Raw genomic sequence first — 24,741 nt, forward strand, 5'->3', positions numbered from 1 at the left:
AAGCACAGCCAGCACCTATAGCTGCAGGGACCATCCACACGAGCTGAGGACTGACTGTTAATCGAACTACCACACATGCCTGCATACAGTAACCACTATTTGAGTGCTTTGATACTATTTTATTATTAAAGTGTACAGTTTTATCTAAGTGGCGCCTGCTTTCTGTTTCTCTCTTGTTACGCGCAGATAAAATAGACTGGGAGTGACATAAATGTAATATACCGCAGTTGCACTCACACATGCCCCGCAATAAGATCGCATATAGGAAGGTCAGTTGCATAGATAAAAACTCCTCACTTAGCTTAGACGTAGATGGCTCCTCTTTACGCGTTCCATCACTGGACACGTGACGATATGTCACTGACTGTGTCTAATGGACATGATCAGTGTACCAGCTCTCTGCTGGTACCATGTGAGCAATCACAATCACAATCACAGCAGGTCACCTGACAGTTGTAAACAATGGATGGCTTCCATTCATGCCATCCATTATGTACAATTGTGTTACTAGCTGTGATTGGTCAGTGTGATCACATGGTACTGACCGGGCCAATCACACCCCATCTGTACCATGTCATTAGCTCTGGCCAATCACAGCTAATCAAAACAAACTGAATTAATCTGTTTCTCTCAGTAAAATGCTTGCTAAGGCCTCTTGCACACCTACAGCATGAAAAATCTCTGTACAGTTTTTTTTTTTACTGAGCTAAAATGCAGCCAATTACCGTATTTATCTTATGTGCCTGCGTGTTATACGCCAATATCTTTTTTTTTTTTTTTTTTTTTTTACCAACGGGGGGGGGGCAGTTATCGGGCAGTCTACCCCGGGTGCCACCCATTGGGAGGGTATCAGGATGGCCACCCCCGCCTCTTCTGGCCCTGGGACAGCATGGCCAGCATGCTCCAAACTCCATAAAATACCACTGCCAGCCCCCTCCCACACACCGCTCGCCCCGTGCCACTATCATTGTGAATCTAAGCCCTCAAATCCCTCCACCAACGCCGCACGTTCTGGCTGCTCTCCTACTCCCGCTCCGCCCACTCCTCTAGTGTAGCTTTTGATTGGAGGAGGAGGAGAGCGGTCATGTGACTGTCAATGAAAGAGAGGAGAGCAGTCACATGACCAGGTCCACAGTGCCAATGAAGGTTTTTCAGAAGCTCCGATGCACATTGTGTGACACAGGAGGTGCGGTGCATGAGAAGGGGCTGGCAGCGATGCCCTCTATACTCCAGAGCATGCTGGCAATCTAGACTGGGGGTCTCCTGGAAGTTCAGAGGAGGAGGAGGAGGGGGCATTATAATGAGAGTTCTTTGTACAGGTCTGTGTTCAGTGCAGGGGTCTGTGTCCTATGCGGGGGTCTGTGTACAGTGCGGGAGTCCCTTGTGTACCATGCAGGGGGCTGTGGAAAGTTTTTTTTTTTCCTGAAACTTTCCTCTTAAAGTTAAGGTGCGTGTTATACGCCAATAAATATGGTGCTTGTAAAGTGCCTATGCACAGAAGCGCGTAAACAAGCGCCCTGCATTCTTCAGTAAAAAAATCAGCTTTTATGGTCAGGAATTTATGCATCATGCGCGCAAATGCATACAAATGTCCATTTACATATTGTGCAGAGCGAGAGCTTGGAATTGCGAAACCGCATATATGCGAAAATATGCGCAAATACATATAAAAAAAGTCTGAAAAGTATATGCTCAAACAGGAGTAGCATGTGCTTTATGGCAATGAAATACACTGCAATATAGTATACACTTACAATATAAACAATCATAATGTGTAAAAAAAAAATGTTACTATGGTAATATTTATTGCTCTAGTCAGTGTGTCACCAGTGTCCTTGATCACCGCCACACCAGTTATATGATGACGCTGTACTGCACTGGTGACAGTATGTAAAAAAAAACTAATTGTGAACATATTTTTTTATTAATTTTCCCAAAAATTACAACTTAAAAAAAAAGTGTCATGCCTCTTGCTAAATACCTTGGACTGTCTATTTTCTGAAAATTGGGGGGTATTTGTACTGTCTTGGCATTTTCGGGCCTCAAGAAATTAGATAGGCCATCAGTACATCCGGATTGATCATCTTTCAGATATATACCATAGTTTGTGAACTCTATAACTTTCACACAGACTAAATAATATACACTGATTTGAGTTATTTTCATCCAAAAAATTTTGCAGAATACACTTTGACCTAAATATTAAGAACAATTGTTTATTTGCAAAATTTTATAATGGAAACGAAGAAGACGTTTTTTTGTTTTGTTTTTTTCCCCAAAAATTTCAGTCTTTTTGTTTAGCAAATAATTTAAAATCCAGTGGTGATTAAATACCACCAAAAGAAAGCTCTAGTTTTGTGAATAAAATAAGAATTTAGTTTGGGTACAGTGCTGCATGTCATTTTGGAAGCTGAAAATTGGCCTAGGCGGGAAGGGGGTAAAATTGCCCAGTATTGAAGTGGTTAAACGTTTGCCGACTGTATACAGTACATATATGGTGGCAAGACAGCTCTCCTGTGCAAAATCGCGTACCACTGATCATTTGGGAGAGAAACAGAACAGCGGCCTGCCTATGTAAACCAGGCAGATCACCATTCTGTAAGATGGGAAGGTAGTGATCCTGTGTTTCTGCTAAGCAGGAACACGGATCTCTGCCTTCCCACAATACAAGCACCTCCCCCACAGTTAGCAAGCACTTAGTGTCCGATTTGTCCGCTGCAAGGTCGCTGTCCCGCTATAAGTCGTTGATCGCCACCGTTGCTAGTAAAAATAAATAAAAATAAGTATGTGCCATAGTTTGTAGACACCTACTTTTGCGCAAACCAATCAATATACCCTTATTGGGATTGCAGAGTGCATATTGGCTTAAATTGATGAAGACCTTTTTTTTTTTTTTTTTTGGATGTGATTTATAGCAGAAAGTAAAAAATATTGTGTTTTTATTTATTTTTTAAATTGTCGGTAATTTTTTTTTTTTTAGCACAAAAAACAAAAACTCCAGAGGTGATCAAATACCACCAAAAGAAAGCTCTATTTGTGGGGAAAAAAGGGACATAAACTTTATTTGGGTACAGTGTTGCACGACGCAGTGCTGCATCACAAAAAATGGCCTGTTCATGAAGGGGGGGGGGGTAAACCTTCCGGAGCTGAAGTGGTTAAAGTTGCTTTTTTTGATTGTCATTATGTCTGTCAGGCGTTTCTGAGTTGGCAGCTTTTGCCTTGTAAAAAAAACATTTTCTTTTTTTGAATAAGGTGGTTTTAAGACCAAAACCTTCTTTTTTGCCTATAGTGGTCTCTTCCTTCCACATCAATAAGAACTTCCTTCCTTCTCTCTACCCTGCCTCAAAACATGGTTTGCTTTACATTGTTTGTTTGGATGTGGTTAGGGCTGTCAGACTTCTTTTTTTGTTTCAATAATTTTTATTGGTATATTATATATCACATACATACATATCAAACGTGTAAGTTTCCATCAGTATTTCATAAAATTACATATACCGTGAAGTTTATAATGCAGATACACTATACTATAAGTATTTGGAATCTATTTACCATTCTTAAAGGAACTTCTAATAAAAGAATAACAAAACAATATTCCTATGTACTAGATTTAAAATAATTTAGCCAGCCGTAACTACGTTGAAGATCAATATTTTATATAACTATAAAAATGACGTGTATTTATATGCATCTCATAGACTACTAGTCATTAAAAAAAGAAAAAACATTGAACCAGAGGATTACAGAGATCAAACTCCAGTCAGAAAATTAACATTTTGATTGATCCATGTTTTCCATGGAATCCACGAAGTTTCAAATTTGTGTAAGTTATTTTGGGACAAAGCCCATAACCTTTCGTATGTCATATGAAGATTTGTAGCGTCGATGGCTTCAATCACCGATGGGGGACAAGGATCGTTCCATCTCCTGGTGATTGACAGCCTGGCAGCTAGAAGTAAGTGAACTATCGAACTTCTCTTGGTGACCTGAATATCATCAATTCCCAAGGATAATAACGCCAATGCAGGATTAGGTTCTATACTTGTATTAGCCATACTTGTCAATATAAAGAATATATTTTTCCAATATTCCTTCAGTTTGGGGCAATCCCAGAAAATGTGAAGTAGATCTCCCCTTTTACCACATGCCCTCCAACATTTATCAGAGTGTTGTGTACCAAACTTAGATAAAACACTAGGTGTGTAGTACCATCTTAAGTTAATTTTAACCGTCAGTTCCCATAAGGAAGCGCATCTGGAAACAGTTTGATTCACAACACAAGCCGATTTCCATTGGTCACACGTATAAGAAAGACCTAGATCACTTTCCCATTGTACATGTGATGCCGATTTAGTAAATATTTTTTTTTCTTGAAGAATATTATAGAAAAATGAAATTCCCTTATCCAGCTTATTTTTGGAAGTGAAGAACAACCAAGCTCATGTATAGATATGTATATATTTAGAATCAAAGTTTTTTAAGCACCGTTGAATTTTTTTATATTGAATATGGTGTGACTTGGGTAGGTTAAATTCAGATTTAATATCAAAAGATTTAATCTCGTTCTGATCGAATAGATCCTGAACTTTTTCAATCCCATGAGAATGCCAAACATCAAGGTTTCCTATAGACGTAACCAATTCCAGCATTCTCAAGGGAACGTCCATTAAAATTCTTGGAAAGGAGTTGTCTGTACGTTTCAAGAATTTTAACCATGTTGATATGGAAATTTTCATAGTAGGTGGTAGATGTGAGGGAATTTTCAAGCCTATTTGTGCACCAAAGAGCCAATTTTTAGTGGGTCTCTGTAGACAATATGAGGACTCAATCAATCCCCATGATGTCGATGGAGAGGACTGAAACCATTCTTTCAGCTGGGTCAAAATAGAACTGTGATAATAATCTTGGAAATCCACATAACCCACTCCTCCGTAAAGTCTGTGTTTTATAAGCTTGTGATGTGCACACCTAGATTTTTTCCCTTGCCACACGAATTTAGAAAGAATTGATTGTAGGGATTTGAGAAAACTAGCCGATATAGGGATGGGAATACATCTAAACAAGTATAACACTTGAGGCAAATGAATCATTTTAAAAGCTGACAGTCTGCCCCACCACGACAGTTCATGTTTTCCTAATTCAGCTAGATCTAATTGCAATTTCTTTTTCAGTGGTAAATGATTTTTTGTAAATAGTGTTTTCGTATTTCTAGTCAATTGGATACCTAAATATGGAATTTCAGAATCTGCCCAAGTATACGGGAAGGCATGCTGTAACACAGCACTATTTACAGCGTCTATATTCATATCCAGTATTGAAGACTTGGAGGTGTTCACTTTGTAAAATGAAATTTTGCTAAAAGAGAACAATAATTTTTGTATTTCTGTTAGGGATGTAGATGGACGAGTTAACATCAGTATTACGTCATCAGCAAATAGACTAATTTTGTGTGTATGACCTCCTATATTCACTCCCGAAATGTTTGGGTTAGATCTCACATGTTCAGCCAGAGGTTCCATTAAGAGGTTGAACAGTAGCGGGGACAAGGGGCAACCCTGTCTAGTCCCGTTAGATATAGAAAAACTATTGGATAGAAAATTAGAAGCTAGGACTCTTGCATTTGGAGAGGAGTAGAGAGCTAAAATGGAATTTAAAATAAAACCCTCGAATCCGAACTTCCTGAGAGTTAGGGATAAGTAGGTCCAATTAATTCTATCGAATGCCTTCTCTGCATCCAAGGATAGAAGCAGAGAAGGCGTTCCTGTTAAATTAATATTATGGATGACGTTTATCAATCTTCTGGTCGCATCAGAAGCTTGTCGACCCTTGGTGAACCCAGTTTGATCAAAATGCACCAATTTAGGGATCAAATTCATGAGTCTATTCGATATGGTTTTAGCAAAGATCTTTACATCAACGTTGAGCAGTGAAATAGGACGGAAATTTGAAGGGGAGGTTGGATCCTTACCGGGTTTGGGAAGAGTCAAAATTGTTGCAGATAGCATTTCCTTCGGAAATTTTGAAACAGAGGCTGAATAATTGTAAATATTTGTCATATGAGGTACTAGCAATTTTTTATTCAACTTAACATATTCATTAGTGAAACCGTCTGGGCCAGGTGCTTTTGCTCTAGGTAGTGAATCAATGGTTCGAATTAGTTCCGAGTCGCTAAAGGGAGCATTAAGTAATTGTAGGTCACTATCTGAAAGCGAGGGCAGATTTATCTTGGAAAGAAATGATTTGATGTCATCGACAGAAGGTTGATGTGTATTGCTATCTCTTTTAAGATTATAAAGATTGTCATAGAATATACCAAATTCGTCAGCAATCTTCTGAGGATGCACTATTTTGGTTCGAGTGGCAGGGTCATATAGGTGGGGAATCATATTTTTAGTCCTGTATCCTTTAATCCTGTTGGCTAACATTTTGCCAGCTTTATTATTGGTTGCATACGAATTTGCTTTTAGTCTCCTGAGTTTATTATCATAGGAGTCTAAAAGCATCGAGCGTAGTTCATGTCTCAATTTAAAAATACTCGTTTGAAGCAACGGAGAAGGATTACTTCTATTTAATGTATCGAAACATTTCAATTTTTCAGTTATCTGTACGAATTTTTCGCTTCTCTTTTTCTTGGCTCTTGAACCTAGCTGAATGAAAACACCCCTAATAAATGATTTGTGTGCATTCCATAATGGTGTCGGGTCGGATACAGATCCCTCATTATTCAAGAAAAACTCTTTCATTTTTTGTTGAATAAGGTCTACATTTTCTTGTTGTTGCAATAGAAAGTTATTTACTCGCCATATATGCGCTCCCTTCTGGGAATTGGAATTCCTAACTGTGATGCTAATAGGGGCGTGATCTGACCAGGTAACATCGTGTATGTGAGATTCAGATACGTTTTGGAGTAGCCATTTATCAGATATAAAAAGGTCTATGCGTGAATATGTATTATGGCGAGGTGAGTGAAAGGTGAAATCCTTCTCCGTCGCATGATAGCATCTCCATATGTCATACAATTCATTATCTGATAGAAACTTCGAGAGAGGGGAAACAAATCTTTTAGCACCAGAAGATGAGTCTATAAGTGTGTCTGGAACCATATTGAAATCTCCACAGATCAAGAGTTGTCCCTGTTGTATATCTTTAGACTTCTTTAAAACTTTCTTAAAAAATTGTACTTGTTTAGTATTAGGTGCATATATATTTACAATAGTGTATGTCATGTTGTTTAGTGTACAAACAATTATAATAAACCTGCCATTAGGGTCGGTAACTGAGTGTAGCATATTGAATGTCACTGTGTCTCTGACTGCTACTAATACTCCTCTTTATTTACATTTATAATCTGCTCTAAAAATGTTAGGAAAATTATGATGTTTACATGCTACTTCGTTTAGAGTAAAATGAGTCTCTTGGGCACAAACAACATCATAACCTCCCGCCAACGCAGTTTTCCATAATGAAGATCTTTTTGCCGGGTGGTTTAGGCCATTAGCATTTATCGATAAAAATTTTATGGACATGTTGATATTAGACAAATCCCAAACTATAAATACTCACAAACGAAGGGTGTCTTCTGTAGAGATAAGGTCGGTCAAAAATCGATGGCAGGAATATTACAAACAAAATAAGAATCTTACACCGATAATGTAGATGGGTACTCGCTGCAAAACTAAATAAAAATAAATAAATAAAGAAAAGTAAATCAATAAATAAATAAATAGATAAAAATAAATAAATTAATAATAGTTAAAAACCAAATAAATATAATATAATTAAACTAATAAATAATAATCAAAATAAAATAAAACTGATTAAAACAAAACATAACAATCAAATCAAATTATAATTAATAATTAAATAATTAGAAAAAGCAAAACAAATGGATTAAAACTAATAACTAAACAATCAGAGAAATAAAAGGAGAAAAAACTCAATAAATAAATAAACAGATAAGATAAAATTAAAAACACTAAACAAACAAAAAAAAAAAGAATAAATATAGGTACTTATCAAGATATTACTCTTAACAGAACCTATAGTAGTCGGATATTCTTATCCGACTCAGTGAGGGGGAAAGTTCAGAAAGCTCCTGTCTGATGAGGATAGAAAAACTCATCAGACATCTCTGGGTATCTGTAGTTAGCCAAAAGAAAACATTAAAGGGATGTAGGGAGGAAAATAAAGCAGAAATGAAGTAAATCTTTCTGTTCAGTCCAGTTCCTTTTAGTTCCTCGTCGGTAGAATGTATCCTTCTCTTATATTACTGAATCTTCTTGTTCCATCATTGCTTCTTTGTTCCGTAGGAGAAATTATTGGTACAATTCCCCATGAGTGTAAAAGTCTCAGTCCTTCTTGTTGTGTAGATACTGTTGTAGTCATTTCATCTTTAGTTATGAATAAAGTTGCCGGATGTTTCCACTTATATTGTATCTTGTGGTCATAAAGAGTTTTTGTAACAATCTTTAGTTGCCTTCTTAGAGATAGAGTATGCTGCGAGAGGTCAGCATAAATGTGAACATCTTTGTAAGGCTCTGGAAGTATCTTTAACATCCTTGCTTTGGCAAGCATTCTTTCCTTAGTAGTGAAAAAGTGGACTTTCATCAGTATCAGTGGCGTAACCAGAGTTATGGGCGCCCGGGGCAGAATTTTTTTTTCCCCCCCCCCCCCCCCCTTATATAAACATCCACTCTGGCCCTCCAAAAGGATTACCAATAATAACACTTCCAGGAATCCCCCGTGTACAGGAATCCCACTGCCCGCTGCACCCCCGGCTACAGGGATCTGCCAGGAATCCTCCAACCCGCTTATGATGGAAGCAGTGAGGACCCGGCCGGCACAAATACATATGATTAGCACTGACACAGGGAAATGCGGGGCCAGCCGGCGTTAATGCCATGACTACAGTGCGGCCTGTCTACACCAGCGGCCTGGCAGTGCCGAGGGAGGGGCAGCAGGCCGGGCTCCTCTGTCTCCCCCCAAGTTTGGTTCCAGCCATTAGCTGCCGGGCCGCCATCTTTATTCTTGCTGCCTACAAGCTGAGTAGGAGGGGGAGACACCGAGAGCTGTCATATAGGATGGACCGAGGGGCTTCCCCCGACAGCCCGGGCCAAGGGGACACTTCACAGCTACAGTAATCAAGAAAAAAATGTGCAGGCAGTGGAGCCATGGCTCGGATTTCTCTGCAATGCATAGAATGGTTTTTGCATCCCCCCCACTCATGCTATGCAGGAGCCAATAAAGAAGGCACTGAGTTACTCTGAGCTTGCCTTCACAAATCTTATGGCAAATAAGTAATTTACAGTGAGGAAAATAAGTATTTGAACACCCTGCTATTTTGCAAGTTCTCCCACTTGGAAATCATGGAGGGGTCTGAAATTGTTATCGTAGGTGCATGTCCACTGTGAGCGACATAATCAAAAAAAAAAATCCAGAAATCACAATGTATGATTTTTTTAACTATTTATTTGTATGATACAGCTGCAAATAAGTATTTGAACACCTGAGAAAATCAATGTTAATATTTGGTACAGTAGCCTTTGTTTGCAATTACAGAGGTCAAACGTTTCTTGTAGTTTTTCACCAGGTTTGCACACACTGGAGGAGGGATTTTGGCCCACTCCTCCACACAGATCTTCTCTACATCAGTCAGGTTTCTGGGCTGTCGCTGAGAAACACGGAGTTTGAGCTCCCTCCAAAGATTCTGTATTGGGTTTAGGTCTGGAGACTGGCTAGGCCACGCCAGAACCTTGATATGCTTCTTACAGAGCCACTCCTTGGTTATCCTGGCTGTGTGCTTCGGGTCATTGTCATGTTGGAAGACCCAGCCTCGACCCATCTTCAAAGCTCTAACTGAGGGAAGGAGGTTGTTGCCCAAAATCTCGCAATACATGGCCCCGGTCATCCTCTCCTTAATACAGTGCAGTCGCCCTGTCCCATGTGCAGAAAAACACCCCCAAAGCATGATGCTACCACCCCCATGCTTCACAGTAGGGGTGGTGTTCTTGGGATGGTACTCATCATTCTTCTTCCTCCAAACACGGTTAGTGGAATTATGACCAAAAACTTCTATTTTGGTCTCATCTGACCACATGACTTTCTCCTATGACTCCTCTGGATCATCCAAATGGTCATTGGCAAACTTAAGACGGGCCTTGACATGTGCTGGTTTAAGCAGGGGAACCTTCTGTGCCATGCATGATTTCAAACCATGACGTCTTAGTGTATTACCAACAGTAACCTTGGAAACGGTGGTCCCAGCTCTTTTCAGGTCATTGACCAGCTCCTCCCGTGTAGTCCTGGGCTGATTTCTCACCTTTCTTAGGATCATTGAGACCCCACGAGGTGAGATTTTGCATGGAGCCCCAGTCCGAGGGAGATTGACAGTCATGTTTAGCTTCTTCCATTTTCTAATGATTGCTCCAACAGTGGACCTTTTTTCACCAAGCTGCTTGGCAATTTCCCCGTAGCCCTTTCCAGCCTTGTGGAGGTGTACAATTTTGTCTCTAGTGTCTTTGGACAGCTCTTTGGTCTTGGCCATGTTATTAGTTGGATTCTTACTGATTGTATGGGGTGGACAGGTGTATTTATGCAGCTAATGACCTCAAACAGGTGCATCTAATTTAGGATAATAAATGGACTGGAGGTGGACATTTTAAAGGCAGACTAACAGGTCTTTGAGGGTCAGAATTCTAGCTGATAGACAGGTGTTCAAATACTTATTTACAGCTGTATCATACAAATAAATAGCTAAAAAATCATAAATTGTGATTTCTGGAATTTTTTTTTTGATTATGTCTCTCACAGTGGACATGCACCTACGATGACAATTTCAGACCCCTCCATGATTTCCAAGTGGGAGAACTTGCAAAATAGCAGGGTGTTCAAATACTTATTTTCCTCACTGTATGTCTGGTTGTAAACTGTACTAGGCTGCAATTGCCCTGCTTTATCACCAGCTAGTATAAAAGCAAATCTTGTTTTTTTTATTTTTTTATTACAAAGCTAAAGGCATTAATTACCAGTACAGTAAATGCATGCATTAGATCAGTCATCTATGATCTAATGCATGCATTTACTGTACTGGTAATTAATGCCTTTAGCTTTGTAATAAAAAAATAAAAAAAACAAGATTTGCTTTTATACTGGCTGGTGATAAAGCAGGGCAATTGCAGCCTAGTACAGTCACTGAACTTCGGCAAAAGTGTCGGAACAAAGTGACAGTGTTGAAAGGCTTTCAGGATTTGAGGTGCCGGTGGAGAACACACACTCACATGTAATCGCCCGCTCCTTTTCAAGTTGCTGTTACTTCTTTCCTGTCTGTGAGAGAAGGCATCCTTGCATCCCTGTGGATGTCCCTTCTGCCTGCTCGTCCCCCTGTCTCGCTGCATCAGCCCAGCTCCCACAGCTTCTTTTAGCATCAGCACCCAAACGGTAAACTTTACCGTCCTTGGTGGACATGGCCTTGGGTGGCCGCTCAGCGCTGTCGGTGACTCGGCGAGCGGGCGGCCTCCTCCTGGCGGCTCCGGACTGTGACCTCACAGTCCGGAGCTGCCAGGAGGAGGCCGCCCGCTCGCCGAGTCATCGACAGCAGGGAGCGCCGAGCGGCCACCCCAGCCATGTCCACCAAGGACGGTAAAGTTTACCGTTACAGTCTGTGAGGGAGGGAAGAGGAGAGAGGGAGGACACAAGCGCGCACGGCTTCAGAGTGACGGACGGTAGCGGCTGCTAGCAACATAGCGGCGCCCGGGCTGACACAGCGCGGGAATCCGCCCAGCCCAGCATCCCGGTATAATAACCAGGGGGGGGAGGGGGGGCGACGTCGCCCCCCCTCAGCTTAGCGCCCGGGGCAGACGCACCGGCTGCCCCCCCGGTTGTTACGCCAGTGATCAGTATGTCTCTTGGAATAGATGGATCCAAATGTCTGGGCTTAGGTATTCTATGAATCCTATCAATCATACGTTCAATTTGCGGCAAGTCAGGAAGCAAGGTCAGTATCAGGTCGTCAGCAAATTTAGGGAGATCAGATGATATGACAGACTCTGAGACACCCCTCAATTTTACGTTCTCCCTGCGCGATCTATCCTCCAAGTCTGCGAGCTTCGTTTTAATCCATATATTCTCTTCCATCCTGTCCTTGCAATTTTCCACAATGTCATGAACAGTACCAGATTGGGTCTCCATTCTGTTTTCAATAGCGTAAACTCTGTCATTTAAATCCTTCACTTCTATAGAAACATTATACATCATGAATGATAAGCTTGACATTAAAGACGATTGTAGCGAAATAAGCATTTCTTTCATTGTGGTATCCATGACTGGCGTTCCAGATGTAGGATAATTACTAATTGATGACGCAGTATTAGGGCCTAGCATGCATTGACTGACACCTGTCATGTCTGTCATCGGATATTGTAATGCGTCACCAACTCTTCTTCTCGTCTTAGCAGGACTTTTGGAGGAAGGACTCAGTAAATGTGAATCAGGGGATTCATTTTGTGGTGTATCTGAGAGCTGATGAACAGGTTCAGTGACAGGCAGATCAGTATAGTGCGATTGATTAGCAAGTGCGTCATTACCTCCGCCATGACATGACACGTCCCCCGCAGCCCCGGAAGGTTCAGCTAAGTTTGCCAGCTTCTTGTTTTGTTTCTGTTCCTTCCTCTTTCGCTGCGATAACGGGTCCATCTTCACGTACACACCGGTACTTTCTTTTTCCTCCGGAAGACGCGATGTAGGTGATCTTTTTGCCGTCTAACCCGGCTGTCTGAAGGAGCAAATCACTTAGGCGGCCATCCTGGTCGCGCGCAAGCCACGCCCCCCGCTGTCAGACTTCTTGACAGCCACAGCCTCCTTTTGCAACACGGAGTCCATTTTTGTTCTACCTTGAGGTCTCAGATCCACCATTGCCCTGGGACGTCCCACTATGTAATGAATAGAGGCTCTGTATCCCGTGGTGTATGATAAAGAAAATAGGATTTTTAGTAACGGCTTACCTGTAATATCCTTTTCTTGGAGTACACCACGGGACACAGAGCCCCCCCCCCCCCTTCTTATGGGATCCTTACTGCTTTGCTACAAAACTGGGGTACTTCCCTTAGGGGAGGGGTTATATGGAGGGGAACTTGTCTTCATTGGTTGTGCCCGTGTCCAATCACCTCTGGTGACCATACAACCCACTATGTAATGAATAAAGGTAAGCTGTTATTAAAAATCCTATTTTTTGGGGATTTTATGTGCTTGACCAACACAAAGTGGCACATAATTGTGAAGTGGAAGGCAAATGATGAATGGTTTTCAACTCTTCAGATATTTGTTAAAAAAAAAAAAAATGTGTGGCGTGCATTTGTATTGAGCCCCCCTGAGTAAAAACTGCAAGTCCTTTTTAGGGATGTCTCTACCAGCTTTGCACACCTAGAAAGTAACATTTTTGCACATTCTTTGCAAAATAGCTTAAGCTCTGTCAGATTGGATGGAGAGCATCTGTAAACGGCAATTTTTAAGTCTTGCCACAGATTCTCAATTGGATTTAGATCTGGCTGTATGTTTAGGGTCATTGTCCTGTTGGAAGTTGATCCTCCGCCCCAGTCTCAAGTCTTTTGCAGAGATTAACAGGTTTTCTTCTGAGGCTGGATTCGCACCTATGCATTTTTAGTGCATTTTGTAGATTTGCACTACAGTCCATTTAACATGGTTTCCTATGGAACACGTTCTGTAGTGCAAAACTGCAAAAAGCACTAAAAATGCATAGGTGTGAATACAGCCTAAGATTGTCTCCTCCTGGATTTGGCTCTATCCATCTTCCCATCAACTCTGACCAGCTTCCCTGTCTTTGCTAAAGAAAAGCATCAAAACATGATGCTGCCACCACCATGTTTTTTTGGTGGGGATGGTGTGTTCATGGTGTTGTACAGTGTTAGTTTACCGCCACACATAGCATTTTGCTATTAGGCCAAAAAGTAACATTTTGTTCTCATCTGACCAGAGCAGCTTCTTCCACATGTTTGCCAAGTCCCCAACATGGCTTCTCGCAAACTAAAAACAGGATCTCTTATGGCTTTCTTTCAACAATGGCTTTCTTCTTGCCACTCTTCCATAAAAGCCAGATTTGTGGAGTGTACGACTAATAACTGTCGTGTGGACAGATTCTCCCACCTGAGCTGTGGATCTCAACAGCTCATCCAGAATTACCATGGGCCTCTTGTCTGCTTCTCTGATTAAAGGGACACTAAAGGTTCCAATAAAAAAAAATAAACATGTTATACTTACCTCCACTGTGCAGCTCATTTTGCACACAGTGGGCCCCGATCCTGGTCTTCTGAAGTCCCTCTGCGGCTGTCTCAGCTTCTCCCCACATCAGCTAACCCCCTTCATGGGAAGCGCTCTCCCAAGGGGGTTAGCTTGCGGGCGCGCTCCTGTGATACAGCCGGCGGCCATAGCCATGTGATTGACAGCAGCACGAGTCAATGGCTGCGCTGCTATTAGTCTAGCAAATCTAGCCAATCGACGGCCAGACTCCGAAGAAAAGGGGACACCAGGGGACGCGCACAGCAGATTTGGGCTCAGGTAAGTAAAACGAGGGGGGGGGGGGGCTGTCATTGCCAGGTTTTTGTTCACCTTAATGCATAGGATGCAAACTCACTTAGGACAAATTTTAATGGTTCAAAGAATGTCAAGAAATATGGTCGGCCCTCACGCATGTTCTCTTCATCAAATCTGGCCCTCTTTGAATAAAGTTTGGACGCCCCTGGGTTAGGATAACGGAACCACTTTGCAGATGTAATTTTGCTATATGGCAGGCGGGAAGTGGTTAAATTAGATAATTGATTTGATTACTGTAGCAACAAGTAAGGCTTAATGTATATTGGATGTTTTACAACCTCTCTTGAATGATTTAACTTGCCACGTTTTAGAAGCGTTTTTTGACGGTTAAAAAATATATATTTTATATATATATATATATATATATATATATATATATATATATATATATATATATATATATAATTTAAACACCTGTAAATGAAACGTTTCAAATGCCTCTGAACATCCATCCTGAACGTGTTTTTTTTTTTGTCAACTATAAACCACCCAGTGTACGTGTACTGATGAGATAACAGGCAAGTTCAGGGGCAGCTGAAAAAAACGCCCAACTGCTTCTAAATGTCTGTTTACCAGCAGCAGTGTACATGAAGCCTAGCTAATGCTTTGTACTACAAAGTACTACTTTTATTTTTTTTCCCTTTTCTTTAACTTCTCAGGCACCAGATGGAGAGTCTCAACCCATGACTGAGGTGGATGTTATGGTTTCAACACAACACATAAAAGTATTAACTGCAAATACACAGGTTAGTTTTTATGATGTGCCTTTTTGATTAGAAGTAATACAATATGTCGTGGATAATGCTTGTAAGGCTTTATGTAATTTGTACAATTTTTATTGTTGCACCTTTAGGAAGCCTTGATGGACCATCCGTTACAGACCATTTCCTACACAGCTGACATTGGTAATATTGTGGTTATTATGGCACACAGAAAATTACCTCGTAGCTCAAACAAGCCTTCCTCCCATAAAAAACCACATAGGATTATATGTCATGTCTTTCAGTCTGTGGATGTAAGTCATAGTAACATTTCTTGCCACTCTTCTAATATCTCAATTTAAAAAAAAGGATATTTTTTTTTTACATTTTGCTTTTGATTCTGCACTAACTGGGCACTTTATTAGGTACTATTAGGTATTATTATTGCTAATCAGCCAATCACAGGGCAGAAACTTAATGCATTTAGACATGGTGAAGATGACTTGCTGAAGTTCAAACTGAGCATCAGAATGGGGAAGAAAGAGAGTATTTAAGTGACTTTGAATGTGGCATGGTAAGTGTCAGATGGGCTGTTCTAAATAATTAAAAATCTGTTGATCTACTAGGATTTTTACGCACAACCATACCTAAGGTTTACATAGAATGATCCAAAAAAGTGAACTTATCCAGTGAGAGCGGCAGTTGTGTGAACGAAAATGCCTTGTTGATGTCAGAGCAGAAATCGGCAGACTTTCGAAATAATAGAAAGGCAACAGTAATTTAAATAACCACTCGTTACAACCAAGATATGCAGAATACCATTTCTGAACGCACAACACAACAAACCTTGAAGCAGATGGGCTACACCAGCAGTAGACCACACCGGATGCCACTCCTGTCGGCTAAGAACAGGAAACCGAGGCTACAATTGGCACAGACTCACCAAAATTGGACAATAGAAGATTGGAAAAACATTGCTTTGTCTGAGTCTCGATTTTTAGCTGCGACATTCAGATGGTAGCGTCAGAATTTGGCGTGGTGGTGTAGGGGTTATTTTGTTGGCACACTTTGGGCCTCTTGGTACCAACTGAGTATTGTTGCTGACCATGTCCATCCCTTTGACTACAGTGTACCCATCTTCTGATGGCTACTTCAGCACCATGTCACAAAGCTCAAATCATCTCAAACTGGTTTCTTGAACAGTGAACTCCAATAGCATCCACAGTCACCAGATCTCAATCCAATAGAGAGCACCTTTAGGATGTGGTGGAATGGGAGATTCGCATCATGGATGTGCAGCCGAGAAATGTTTCCAACACCTTGTTGAATCTATGCCACAAAGAATTAATGCAGTTCTGAAGGCAAAAAACGATACTAGCTAGGTATACCTGATAAAGTGTCCGCGAGTGTATCTTAGCTTAGGCATGCATTACTACTGTTTTTCTGCATACAAAGGAAAAAAAATCATATCGTTTTGTAGGGCTTGGGGGAACCGGTGCCTTCACAAACTGCGTGAGTTACATTTTTTGTGTTTGCTGGTAGCCTCCCCATACTAGCACTGTTTATTGGATTGATTCGGTTTTATCGAATTGGTACATATTTTCATTTGTTACTTTATGATTCAGTCTTCTTTGAGTGTTATTTCATTATAAAAACAGAGTACAAATTATGGTTGTTTTATTTTTTGACTGTTACATTTTACTCTTCCTAATTAGGCACAACTCATTGCTCAAGCCATTGGACAGGCCTTTGCGTCGGCATACCACAATTTTCTCCATTCTAAAGGTGTACAACCTGAGCAAACTGAGAAAACACAGATGACTGAACTGTACAATGCAGATCTTGCCCACTTTACCAAGCAAGACAACTGTAAAGAGGTAGGAATGCATATAGAGTCTAGGGTTTTGGGCAATGGTTCCCTTCCGAAGAGGTGATCCCCTGTTTTACCACAATGTTAAATGTCAAGATACATTTTATAACAGTAGCTCAAAAAAAAAAAAAAAAGAACTCATTTACAATTGGTGTTGCACCAAACATGAGACTATCTTTAATAAACACAAAAGTTGCGCAAATACAAAATGTGAACATATGTGTGTAAACCCCCCCCCCTAAAGAATTAGTCCTGTGATATTGGTAAGGATTGTGATAAAAAAAATATTTGTATATAAGTGATCAAAAAGGTAGCCAACCCCTGAAGGTTGGCACGCAGACCCCGCCGAGATGGGGAAAGATTGGTATCTGCCTGGCAGAGAACCTGCGGCGGGGACAAGGTGAGTTAGGAAAAAGCCCTAGGTTTTAAACTTTTTAGAGTGGGTGTAATTTTTTAAGCCGCCACTGGAGGGAGTAAAGAGCTGAGTTTTTACTCGCAAAGCTCCAAAGCAGTGTCAGTCCAAACGACAAGCACACTCCTTTCGCTGCAAGCTCTGCATTGTCCTCCTCCCTCTTCCACAGAAAGCTGAAGAATCTCCAAACACAGGAGAACGCCATGCACAGGGGTGCGGAGGATGCCCCTAAGACGTGCGCACGGGGGCGCGCTTTATGACGATATCAGTGGGAGGGGGGGGCCTGAATAGGGGCATGCTTTTAATGGCGGTCAGACAGGAGAGGAGGGAAGAAACCTCACATGTCTGAAGCTTCCCTGGAAGAGACACGGCAGCGTTTAAGGGCACGTAAGATCTCCAATGTGGTTGGCTGAGCACTCCCAAAGGATAAGACACCCACTCCGGCATGAAACTGTGTGTTATTAGTTGCATACTTATATGTAGATTGCTAAACTAGCACAGTAGTATATGCATTTGTTGGTACCTTGGCTTTGCTTAGCATTATGTTTTTTCCAAAGAAGAGGCTCTGGGATTAGCAAGAAAGCATCGCTGCCAGAGAAAGGAGGCCTGAAGTATTTATACAGGATGAGCCATTACCTCTATCAGGAGTTAACTGAATCACCTGTCTCCTCTCTGGGCTCGTTAAAATCCCCACAGGCTGCTTGTGCCTTTCCGATTCATCCTTTATTGGAGAATAAGATTTTCGCAGACTGGAAAAACCCAGATAAGCGTTTTGCTCCTCCTAGGAAGTTTGAAGTGCTTTATCCTATGGAGGAGTAGTTTACCAAGAAGTGCCTACCTTCTGTGGATGCAGCGATTTCTTCTGTAAACAAAAGCCTAACTTGTCCAGTAGACAATGCCCAGGTATTTAAAGAGCCTACTGAAAAAAGGTTGGAATCTTTTTTTTAACATTCATAGTGGTCTCTTTATTGAACAGTCATCGGGCCAGATTCACAAAAGAGATACGATGGAGTATCTCAGATACACCATCGTATCTCGGATTTTTTCTGGTCCTATCTATGCACCTGATTCATAGAATCAGTTACGCATAGATAGGGCTGAGATCCGACAGTGTTACACTGTCGGATCTTTTTTTTGATTTAAAAATGGCGCCGGGGGCGTTCCCGCTGATTTACACTGAATAATATGTAAATCAGCGAGATACGCGAAATTCACGAACGTACGCGGACCCGACGCTGTGTTCTTACGTCGTTTCCGTAGCGGTTTTCCGTCGTATACTTACCCTTTCTAAAAGCAGGGGTAAGTATTGTTAAGTATGGCCGTCGTTCCCGCGTCGATTTTGAATTTTCCTACGTCGTTTGCGTACGCCGATTCACGAACACGCGCGTCGCAAGTCCCGCTCACGTCGCAACCACTGACGTCCTATTGACGTCAGTGGGAGCAATGCACGCCGGGAAATTCCCCGGACGACGCATGTGTATTTAAATCGGCGCGGGAGCGCGCCTGATTTAAATATGACACTCCCCTAGCCGCGGAATTTGAATTCCGCTGGGGGAGTTAGGATCCGCCGTCGCAAGTTTGGAGGTAAGTGTGTTGTGAATTTGACACTTTCCTCACAAACTTGCGAGGGCGGATCTTAATTCACATAGGTTACACGGATCTAAAGATCCGCTAACCTTTGTGAATCTGGCCCATCATGTACACACACAGGTAATGAGAGCAATCAGCCTAAATGGATCCATTTCAATCTGACAGATTCCACAAAAGTTTTTTTTTTTGTTTTTTTTTAACATCCATCAGAACCAGATCTGACCCCTCTTGTGGCAAAGGGGGGGGGACTAACCGAAACAGTATAACAGAATTACCGTTAAGAATAATAATTAAGAAAAAGCTTAATTCAACGGTAGTGAGACTTTAAGGACTGGCGTGCGACTATAAATCATCACTAGTTAGGCTGCACGGCATGATGGACTGTCCCTTTTTGGTTGTTGTAACTTCAAGTTTAGGTAGATATCCCTTTGGGCTTTATTTGTCATTTCCAATTGAGCCTAACTGGGGTTTCAGTTGTGTTTCAATGTATTTGTGGCAGTCATAAGAGCGGGCTCTGTCTCTGGCCACAGTTCGGTATGCGTATGCTACTCCACCAGCTACAGATACAGCAACTAACAGGTAGTAAGGCAGAGCTTCGCCAGAAGAGCGCCACAGATCCTCAATAGGGTTTAGATCTGGAGAAAGGCTTGGCCAGTCCGTCACCTTTACCCTGCTAGTCTTTAGCAAGGCAGTGGTTGCCTTGGAGGTGTTTGGGATAGTTATGTTGGAATACTGCCCTGCGGCTCAGTCTCCGAAGGGAGGGGATGCTCTGCATCCGTATGTCACAGTACATGTTGGCATTCATGGTTCCCTCAATTAACTGTAGCTCCCCAGTGCCAGCAGCACTCATGCAGCCCCAGACCATGACACTCCCACCACCATGCTTGACTGTAGGCAAGACACACTTGCCTTTGTATCTTGGTCTCATCAGACCACAAGACATGGTTCCAGTAATCCATGTTCTTATGCCCTGTACACACGATCACTTTTTGTGATGAAATAAAATGACATTTCTCTTTCGTTCATAGACGGACACAGCCTTCATTGACCTTAGGGTTATGCTTCTTCCTACCTTCCTACCAGGAGATTTAGGCAGAATTCTACAGCACTTAAGGTGTTAAAAACTTTCCTTCATGCCGCTCCTCCCAGGGGGCGTGGCTCCCCCAGGCATAACCCCCACTCTGCTCTAGCAGCTTCAGTTTGTTTCTGCCTAACCGTCAGGAGAGTCAGGCTCTCTCTGGAGTCCTGGACTCTGGAGTTTTTTCTTGCAAATTTTTTTGCATTTTGCGAGTTTTTTTCCTCGCTTTTTTATTTTATTTTTATTTTTGAATCCTGCGATTCTTCTATCAACAGCCGACTGGGTGACAGGCTGGGTCCTCGACCCTTGTAGTCCCCCCAGGTTCGGCCTTCGAGCGTGTGCCGGCCCTCAGCTCCGCTTTGGGACGTCCACGACAGGCCCCATTGCTCCAGGGGCGGCCGGGGAACTTCGGTTCTAGGGCACACATATGACCGGTCTCTATGGCCTTGTCACAGTGTGTCTGGCTGACAACCATGCCGTTCGCGGACGTTGGTTCTGTCTGGGATACCTCCAGCCGGGTAGTCGCAGGACAGGTAAGTAGTGGCCCCTTACTCAGGTAAGTGGTCTGGCTGGAATGTTTTCCCTTGGGAGGTCGACTGAGGGTTTTCCCCTGCTTTCCTCTCTCCCTTATTCCTCTCCCTCCTTCCCCCTTTGGGTGACGGCTGTGCAGGGTTTTTTTTTCTCTGGGGCTCATATTTTCACTCGTGGTATGGCTGGGGCTGTTCTGTGTCACTGCAGGGGACTGTGGTGGAGATTCTGGGCATTTTTGTGTGTGCTGTGTGCTGTTTTGGTGTACTGTCATTTTTGGGTACACTGTCTTTTTAAAACTGCGCGACGGCGGCCATTTTGCTGGAGCCGCGCTTGTATTATTCGGCGGCCATTTTCTTGTGGCCGGCGCCGTTTTCAGCACTAGTTCGGCCTCTAGTGGCCGTTTCGGCGGGGAAAAAAGACCGCGAATCATCTGAGGGGACAGACGCAGCGCTGCAGCTTCTCCTCAGCACACACTTGCCTTCACAGACCGCGCTGTACCAGAGGGTGGTGAGTCTCAGGGGGCCCCATACTGTGCTCTAGCGGCCGGGAGGTGACCTGTGGGGGACTTTTTTCCTGCCCTTGGCAGTAGGGGTGAAATGGCAACGGCAATATGGAGCCTCAGGCCCCTCATTCCTTACAATGCCGGAATTAACCCTTAGCGCCCCTTCCCCTGCCACATCTGTTGAGTCGGTGTCGGCTGTCCTGGAATCTTTTCTCACCAGGTTTGAAGCAGCCAGTGCTCGGTTGGGGGGTAAAAAAGTGCCCCCCCCCGGAGGCTGTTTCTGGGGATATCTCTGACGCAGAATCTGATGCTTCTGGTTCTGTCATGTCAGAGGATGCGGGCTTAACCCACATGGACAGCGAGGATGACTCTGCTGCGGAGTCTGCTGATAAGGAATTTGTTGGAGCTCTTATTACTGCGGTACGTGAGACTCTTCATTTAGAGGATGTGGCGGAGACACCAGCGGTGTCAGTCCCTTTTGGATTCCGCAAACCACTGCGTACCGCTAAGGTATTCCCCTGTGTTCCTTATTTAGACAATATGTTGTATAAGGAATGGGATACACCGCAAAAGGCTTTTACGGTTCCTAAAAGCTTTGCTACCCGTTACCCCCTGGAGGAGGACTTTTTTAAAAAAGTGGGTCACTCCTCCGTCGGTGGACCCTCCTGTGTCCAGACTGTGTAAGGCTATTACGTTGCCTGTGGAGGGGGCTCCTGCTTTCAAGGACCCCGCTGATAGGAGAGTGGAGGCCGTGGCCCGCTCCCTGTTCTCGGTGGTGGGTTCGGTGGTAAGGCCGGCTCTGGCCGGAGCCCTGGTAGCTCAGACGCTGACTGAAAGGGCGAAGCTCCTGCTGCAGGACCTGGAGGTCCAGGGGGCTTCCGAGTCCTCTAGGGACCTGGCTGAACAGTTGATTCAGGGTCAGAAGTTTCTCTGCGAGGCGGATATGGATTAGATTCCTTTGCTTTCCAGGGCTTCTGTCTACGCAGTGGTTCTGCGCCGCCTTATATGGCTGAAGTGCTGGTCGGCTGTCCAGTCCTCAAAAAAGGCCTTGGTAGATTTGCCCTTTAAGGGCGGACGGCTTTTGGGGGCATCCCTGGATGACATCATTAAGGATGCCACAGGAGGTAAGAGCACCTTGCTCCCTCAGTCGGGGAAAGGTAGGGAACCTCGCCGCAAGCAAGGTCCTACTTTTACTACCCCTAAGCGGTTTTTTCGTGCGCCAGCGCGGCTGGAAAAGGTCCGCAAGGTGCAAAAGCCCTTGCTGCCGGGCGTAAGCGCCCCTGGTTCAAAAAACCGAACAAGCCTGCGGACAAGCCTGCTTCCGCATGAAGGTCTGCCCCCGCCCGGGTCTCGGGTGGGGGGACGGCTTCACGACTTCGTGGATCGGTGGAATTCTCTTCTATCCGACCGTTGGGTTTGCGAGGTGGTCGCCTCGGGGTACAAGATAGAGTTCCTTTCTTGTCCCCCAAACAGATTTTTTCCATCCAACCTCCAGCTTCCTCCGGATCGTCGGCTAGCCCTGTCCGGGGCTGTCCAGGATCTTCTGGACAGGGGGGTGGTTGTGCCGGTCCCCTCACTGGAACGGTTTCGGGGGTTCTACTCCAATCTGTTCGTGGTCCCCAAGAAGGGAGGGGTTCGCCCTATCCTGGACCTAAAGGCCCTCAACTCCTTTGTCAAGGTGCAGCGATTCAGGATGGAGTCGGTCCGTTCTATCATAGCGTCCCTCCACCAGGGGGACTTCATGGCGTCCTTAGACATCATGGACGCATACCTGCATGTTCCCGTTTGCACAAGCCACCAAAGGTATCTGCGCTTTGCGATCGGGGAGGACCACTATCAATTCGTGGCCCTCCCGTTCGGGCTGGCGTCGGCACCACGGGTGTTCACCAAGGTGCTCGCCCCGATCCTGGCCTTGCTACGGCAGCGAGGGATCGCTATCGTGGGATACCTGGACGACCTTCTCCTGAGAGCTTATTCAGGCTCAGAGTTAGAGGAGGACGTGTCCATCACGTGTCGGACTCTGCAGGAGTTCGGCTGGTTTCTGAATCTCAGAAAATCAGTGTTGGTTCCGTCCCAGAGGCTGGAACACCTGGGGCTGGTTTTGGATTCGGGGGAGACAAAAGTGTTCCTCCCATCGAAAAAACTGCTGACCCTGCAATCTGCAGTGAGACAGTTGTCGACCCAGAAGTGGTCGTCTCTTCGCTTCTGCATGCGGGTTCTGGGTCTGATGGTGGCCTCCTTCGAGGCGCTTCCGTATGCCCAATTTCACACCAGGGTACTACAGAAGGAGATTCTGTCACGATGGGACAGGGTCCCATCTTCTCTGGATCGCCAGATTCGGTTGAGCCATCTGGCCAAGTCTTCCCTGGCATGGTGGCTGACGTCTCCGGTGCTTCGGTCCGGGAAGTCTTTTCTTCCGTGCCGCTGGACAGTGGTCACGACGGATGCCAGCCTCTTCGGCTGGGGGGGCGTCTGGGGCACCCAGTCAGCCCAGGGGCGCTGGACTCAGGAGGAGTCCCGCCTGCCGATCAATATCCTGGAGCTCCGAGCGATCAAGCTGTGCCTTGTGAGGTGGTCCCTGGAGCTGCAGGGCCGTCCTGTCAGGATCCAGTCCGACAACGCCACGGCCGTGGCGTACGTCAATCATCAGGGCGGCACAAGGAGCTCGGCCGCAGCGACGGAGGTCGCTCACATACTTCGGTGGGCCGAAAGGTCCGTTCCGGCCCTGTCAGCGGTATACATTCCGGGAGTTCTGAATTGGCAAGCCGACTTCCTAAGTCGCACGACTCTGGATCAAGGGGAGTGGTCTCTCCACCCGGAGGTGTTTCAGATCCTGTGCCAAAAATGGGGCACTCCAGACGTGGACCTTCTGGCGTCCCGTCTCAATCGGAAGGTACCACGGTTTGTGGCCAGGTCAAGGGACCCGTGGGCAGACGCGTCAGACGCGTTAGTGGCTCCCTGGGTTCAATATCACCTGATTTACGCCTTCCCTCCTCTAAGGCTCCTACCCCGCCTGCTGCGCAGGGTGGAAGCCGAAGGGATTCCAACGATCCTGATCGCCCCAGATTGGCCGCGTCGCTCTTGGTACGCGGACCTGGTACGTCTGGTGGCAGACGCCCCCTGGCGCCTGCCTCTGAGGGAAGATCTCCTGTCTCAGGGCCTGATCTTCCATCCTGCTTTACGGTCACTGGCTTTAACGGCGTGGCTGTTGAGAACCAGGTACTGAAGGACCGGGGCCTGTCGGGCCCGGTAATCTCTACCATGATGCGTGCACGGAAGTCCACTTCTCGAAAAATTTATCATCGTACATGGAAAGCATACATCTCTATGTGTGAGGAGATGAAGTGGCACCCCCGTACTTACGTGGTGTCCCGGATCCTGCTGTTCCTACAGAGGGGAGTGGACCAGGCTCTTGCCTTGAGCACGATCAAGAGTCAGATTTCTGCTCTGGCT

General features: G+C 44.3%; 1 protein-coding gene across 2 annotated transcripts in view; it reads left to right on the plus strand.

Annotated features, from left to right (window-relative positions):
- Positions 1-24,741, plus strand: part of APBA3 (amyloid beta precursor protein binding family A member 3) — a 218,265-nt gene that overhangs the window by 132,044 nt on the left and 61,480 nt on the right. For both annotated transcript variants that reach the window (XM_040322250.1, XM_040322258.1), the window contains 3 exons: positions 15,264-15,350; positions 15,458-15,619; positions 17,021-17,182. In XM_040322250.1, coding sequence (XP_040178184.1) covers positions 15,264-15,350; positions 15,458-15,619; positions 17,021-17,182 — 411 coding nt within the window. The remainder of the gene's footprint in view (positions 1-15,263; positions 15,351-15,457; positions 15,620-17,020; positions 17,183-24,741) is intronic.

This window comes from Rana temporaria, chromosome 1 (assembly GCF_905171775.1).
Source record: "Rana temporaria chromosome 1, aRanTem1.1, whole genome shotgun sequence".
In the NCBI taxonomy this organism is placed as follows: Eukaryota; Metazoa; Chordata; class Amphibia; order Anura; family Ranidae; genus Rana; species Rana temporaria.